Source organism: Chenopodium album, chromosome 4, assembly GCF_948465745.1.
Source record: "Chenopodium album chromosome 4, dcCheAlbu1.1, whole genome shotgun sequence".
In the NCBI taxonomy this organism is placed as follows: domain Eukaryota; kingdom Viridiplantae; phylum Streptophyta; class Magnoliopsida; order Caryophyllales; family Amaranthaceae; genus Chenopodium; species Chenopodium album.
The window spans coordinates 72734935-72741009 of NC_137837.1; the positions used below are offsets into that span (position 1 = coordinate 72734935).

General features: G+C 37.1%; 1 protein-coding gene across 1 annotated transcript; it reads left to right on the top strand.

Annotated features, from left to right (window-relative positions):
• Nucleotides 1-1823: 1823 nt before the first annotated feature.
• LOC145628114 (uncharacterized) lies at nt 1824-4496 on the top strand. The gene is made up of 5 exons (XM_081680433.1): nt 1824-2287; nt 2420-2652; nt 2785-3101; nt 3207-3377; nt 3963-4496. The coding sequence occupies exons 1-5, from the start codon at nt 1824-1826 to the stop codon at nt 4494-4496; spliced, it is 1719 nt and encodes a 572-aa protein (XP_081536559.1).
• The last annotated feature ends 1579 nt before the right edge of the window (nt 4497-6075 follow it).

Here is a 6075-nt window from a genome sequence, read left to right on the forward strand (position 1 = left end):
GTCTTGATTATTCATACATCTTATGAAGTTATATCATTGATAAAAAAAAAGTAACAAATTGGATAGAATTACACAAGTTTTATAACTTTTAAAAAATTAAAAAATATTAGAAAAAAATGTATTTCTTTTTTTAATAGTTATCAATAATTTTATCAAAATATTTTATTTTTGTAATTAATAAAAATAAAGGCGCATTATTACATAAAAATAATAAAAATTATCTTTTCACATGTAATAGAAAATAGTATTTTAATTGTAATATTATATGGATTAACGAAGGAAATTTTATTTCCTTAGTGGTTTATGTATAAAAAAACCGTGCATCGCAGGGGCTTATATCTAGTATTATATAAATATAATCGATATCTTATCATATGTTTATATATATTGCATATATTATCAAATAAATTATATGACCGTATTTAACATTCAAGTGAAAAAGGTTATTATTCTAAAATTTTATTAACCATATGGACATGGTCGGGTACAAAACTAGTATATATATTAAGGAAGTATGTTACCAAGATTTTATAATGCCACGTAAGATTACGATTTTCTTAAAAAAATTAGAGCATCGCATAAGATTATGATTTTAAAATAAACGCCACATATAATTTTTTTAAAACGTCACATATGATTATAATTTTAGAGCGCCAGATATGATTTTTTATTTTCTTTAGAATAAGATAATTTAACCACACATAACAGAAACTAGCGAATGAGATTTTATCTAAATATATACCGGATGATAGGAAATTCATAAGTTATTTTAAAATAAAAAACAAAATAATGTTCAACGAAAAAAATCGCAAATTTTATCACAGAAATAAATATATAAAATATTTGTTTCAAAAAAATATATAAAATATTTAATTTTAAAAATACAAAACAAAACTTGCTATTGCATTGGCTTTATCAGATTGAAAGCAATAAGGAAATATATTTATACATGGAAGGTTTTTAGAATTGCTCACATTGATAGATTATTAACTATTGAAACAAAAGATACACATTATTCGTATTATATACTCCTCCGATTTTTTTTATATGCATCACTTGCATTTACACGGAGTTTTAGGAAAGTTATTTGCTTCAATATTATATTGTGCAAGTGGGGCAAGTGGATGATTAATTTATTTTGATAAAAGTACTATGTGGGTCATGAAATATATAGTATGTGAGAGAGAATGATTTATTTAATAATATAAGTGGGGACCATGAAAGAGAGTGAAATGATAAAATATTTTGAGTGGGGTATTTGAGAAGAGAGAGAGATAATAAAATATAGTATAAAGTTACCAAATATAGAAGTGATGCATATATAAAAAAACACCCCTAAATAGAAAGTGATGCATATAAAAAAAAACGGAGGGAGTACGTGGTATATATAGATATAATATATAACGATGCTTTATATGTAGTCAAATTGTAAGGTTCTCTAAGCAAATTCGTCTGTTAAGATATTTATTAGGAAAGATAAATATAAGATAAATATTGTGAATATTGGGAAATATATCTTAGAATATCTTGTGAATATTTTTAGGTTATTTGGTCTTGCCCTCCAAGTATCCTAGCCTATATATAATTGTATGTGGCCGTTTATGTGAAGTGTGAAATATACAGAGAACTATTCAATCATATTTATCATGGTATCAAGAGCCTAGGTTAAGGTCTCAATTTTTTTCTGTGATTCAATTACACGTATTTCACACAATTTACGTGCAATTGTCAGTGTGAGAGTTCAAAAAAACAAAAATTTCTTCAATTTTGCGTGAGATTTGTTCTTCCAGTGAGCATTCGTTTTTGTGTTTATCATCTGAGACATGACTGGAGGTAATGATGGTAAAGGCAAGGTGGACTTGACGTATCATCTCGGGTCTAGTGATGCTCCCGGGAACGTCATTACACCAATTCAACTTCGTGGTGAGAACTACGATGAGTGGGTTAGGGCGGTGCGAACCGCTTTGAATGCCAAGAGAAAGTATGGATTTATAGATGGCACAATTGTGAAGCCGAGTGATACAGAGAAATTGGAGAATTGGGTGGCTGTGCACTCTATGTTGGTGTCCTGGTTGTCAAACACCTTGGACCCGATCGTAAGATCTACTATTGGAGATTATGATGATGCCCAACTTCTGTGGAAAAATCTCAAAAACCGTTTTTGCGTGGTCAGTGGGACTATAGTGTGCCAATTGAAGAAAACTCTTGGTGATTGCAAGCAAGACAAAACCGAATCTGTGGCAGCATACTTTGGTCGTTTATCCAAAGTTTGGGATGAACTAATTGCGTATGTCTCGGTTCCAACTTGTTCTTGAGGGGCTTGTACGTGTAACATTGTTGCACAAGTGGAGAAAATCAGAGAAGACGACTACGTCCATCATTTTTTGATCGGACTTAACGATGCCTATGCCTTGATTAGGGGCCAACTCCTTGCTCAAGAGCCACTGCCAGGGGTTGATAGGGCGTATCAACAAGTGATCCAAGCAGAGAGCTTGCGTGCTGGTGATTCTCTGCCTCGTGAGAATGCCGTAACCTTCAAGCTTGACTCAAAGGTTGCAAATCGTTTTGGGGACAGTGGTGATAAGTTTTGCAACCATTGCAATCGTGAAGGGCATGATGAATCAACTTGCTTCCAAATTCACGGGTTTCCCGGCTAGTGAGGTGATAGGCCTCGTGGAGGTCGTGGTCCAGGTCATGGTGGTGCATCACGAGGGCGAGGATGTGGCCGCGCAGGAGCCCGTGGGAGGGGTGGAGCTGCTGCCCCTGTTCGCGCGAATTGAACAGGTGGTCAGACTTCATCTCAGTCAACCCAAGGGGGTGCCCCAACTGCTGTCGATGCGGGTGCTCTTTCAGGGATTACCTCAACCCAAATCCAACAACTGTTGGACCATTTAAATAATATTAAGCCTAAGCCTTATGGTAAGAATGAGTTAGGTTGGATTATTGATACAGGAGCCTCTAATCATGTGACTTGTGACCTCTCTCGTTTATCTAATGTGACTAATGTGCCTCGATGTCCGGTGGGATTACCGGATGGAAATTTTGCCAATGCATCAAAAATTGGTTCAGTGATTTTACAAGGAGGATTGAAGGTTGACAATGTTTTATATGTCCCTCAATTAAATTGCAATTTAATTTCCGTCACTCAATTGAGTGATGAATCTCATTGCTCTTTGCAATTTACTAACAAAATTTGTGTTATACAGGTTCTAATGACGAGGAAGGTGATTGGAGCGGGTGAACGCGTGGATGGACTTTATTATTTTCGTGGTGTTCCTAAAGTGCAAGCCTTGGTAGTGGACGGGGTTACATCGTTCGAGCTTTGGCATCAAAGAATGGGACATCCATCTGCAAAATTTATGCAACATCTTCCGGTTGTGAGTAGTTTTAAAAGCGTTTTTAAAAATAAAGCCTGTGATGTATGCCCTCGGGCAAAACAACATAGACATAGTTTCCCAATTAGCAAAAATAAATCTAGTCGTATTTTTGAATTAGTGCATGTAGACTTGTGGGGACCCTACAAGACACCTTTGTCTTGTGAGGCTCACTATTTTCTCACTATCGTAGATGATTTTTCTAGAGGTGTTTGGACGTATTTGATTAGAAAAAAAACGGAAGTTGAATACATGTTTCTAAATTTTGTTGCTATTGTGAAACGTCAATTTAATCAAGACATTAAGATTGTTCGTAGTGACAATGGGACGGAATTTAATTCCTTGAGAGATTATTTTTTTGCTAATGGGATACTTTTTGAGACTTCTTGTGTGGGTACGCCTCAACAAAATGGGAGAGTTGAGTGTAAACATCAACATATTTTAAATGTGGCGAGAGCCTTACGGTTTCAAGCCAATTTACCATTGAAGTTTTGGGGTGAATGTGTGCAAGCGGCTTGTCACTTAATAAATAGAACTCCCTCTAGGTTGCTTTAAAATAAAACTCCTATAGAGATTCTATTTAATAAGACTCCGTCATATGACTACATTCGAGTTTTTGGATGCTTGTGTTATGCTCACAACCAACGTAGCAAAGGTGACAAATTTGCAAGTAGGATTCGGCGATGTGTATTTTTGGGCTACCCTTTTGGGAAGAAAGGGTGGAGAGTGTATGATTTAGAGACAATGGAGATGTTTGTCTCAATAGATGTAAAATTTTATGAGAATGAACTCCCGTACCTTGCCCCGCAAAAAGAATCCTCACCTAGAGTATTTCCTACGGTGGATGACTCGTGGAGTGATGATGAATGGGATGTGGGAAGTGATGAGACTGCCCAGGCAGATGGAAAATCAGCGGGCGATGGGAGCACCGATCCTCACACGCACCACCATTCTGCCTTGCCTGCTGGATTTCATGTGGATGCTGTTGTGGGAGAGCAGCAGCAGCTTGCTGAAGCAGGGCAGCAGCAGCATGGAGATAGCACCCTGCACTCGCAACAAGCTCGCACTGGGCAGCAAGAAGGGACTGAGCAGGGGTGTGTACAACAAACAGGGGGGTTTTAATGAGCAGCAGCATGATGATACTCAGGCAGCGATGGGCAAGGGAATGAGACCAAAAATACCGTCTACTCGGTTTCGTGATTTTGTGACACACACCATACGAAATAAAAGTCCATCTACATCCTCATCTCAGCGTTCACTCGTGACATCTTCCTCAGGTACTGTTTATCCCATAACACATTTTGTTGATTCTCACCGATTTTCTGTGAAACATAGAAAATATATTGTTGCTATTACAGGAGGGAATGAACCCAAAAGTTTCAGGGAGGCCATGAAACACGAGGGTTGGAGAAAGGCAATGGCTGATGAGATAAAGGCACTTGAAGAACAAGGTACTTGGGTGCTAGAAAAATTACCACCTGGTAAGAAGGCACTCGGGAGCAAGTGGGTGTACAAAGAAAAATATGATGAGCATGGGAATTTGCAGAGTTTGAAGGCAAGGCTAGTTGTCTTTGGAAATCATCAGGTTGAAGGTCTAGACTACAATGAGACGTTTGCTCCAGTAGCAAAAATGGTGACAGTGCGAACTTTTCTTGCAGTAGCGGCGGTGAAAAGTTGGGAAGTCCATCAAATTGACGTTCACAATGCGTTTCTTCATGGTGATTTGGAAGAAGAGGTATTTATGAAAATTCCTCCTGGTTTTGAGAAAGATAATTCTGACAAAGTTTGTAGGATGAAGAAATCTTTATACGGGCTTAAACAAGCTCCTCGTTGCTGGTTTGCAAAGCTTGCCATAGCTTTGAAACAGTATGGCTTTAAACAGTCATATTATGATTATTATTTATTTACTCTGATAAAGGGTAAAATGCAGCTTAATGTGTTGGTGTATGTCGATGATGTAATTGTTGCAGGCAACGATAAAAATGCTATGCTCAGTTTTAAATCATATTTGGGAAGTTGTTTCAAGATGAAAGATCTTGGGGTGTTGAAATATTTTTTGGGGCTAGAGGTAGCCCGAAATAAACAGGGAATTTTTATTTGCTAGAGGAAGTATGCGCTGGATATTATTACTGAAGCTGGTTTACTTGATGCGAAACCTGCAGAGTTCCCTATGGAACAAAATCACAAGTTAGCCCTATCACAGGGAGAGTTTTTTCATGATATTGAGAAATATCGTCGTCTCATAGGTCGACTAAATTATCTATTTGTTACTAGACTTGATTTAGCATATTCTGTACACATTTTATCTCAGTTTATGCAAAATCCCAGGATTGATCATTGGGAAGCAGCTCTGCGAGTTTTTAGATATTTGAAGAAAAGCCTGGACAGGGAATTTTATTGAGATCTGATAGTGCTTTACAGTTAGAGGGTTAGTGTGATTCAGATTGGGTAGGATGTCCTCTCTCTAGACAATCCTTGAGTGGTTGGTTTATGCTTCTTGGTTTGTGTAGACACCCATTTGTGTCTCCCCAAAACCAAACCCAGTGATGAATACCTTTCACGTCAAACCATAATCGAATGAGGTGAAAGTGTGAAAAGTCTAGTGTTGCGGTTAGTTTTTGTTAAAATTCTTTCTTTCTGTTTTCGAATACCCACTCTATTTTATGAAAACGTCCATTCCATTTTAGTTTGGTCCATGATA

Coding starts and splice junctions, on each gene's coding strand:
- LOC145628114 (XM_081680433.1), top strand. CDS start 1,824: ATGACTGGAGGTAATGATGGTAAAGGCAAGGTGGACTTGACGTATCAT. Junction 2,653..2,784: donor CCAAATTCACGGGTTTCCCG/GCTAGTGAGGTG, acceptor CGAATTGAACAG/GTGGTCAGACTTCATCTCAG. Junction 3,102..3,206: donor GAGGATTGAAGGTTGACAAT/GTTTTATATGTC, acceptor TGTGTTATACAG/GTTCTAATGACGAGGAAGGT.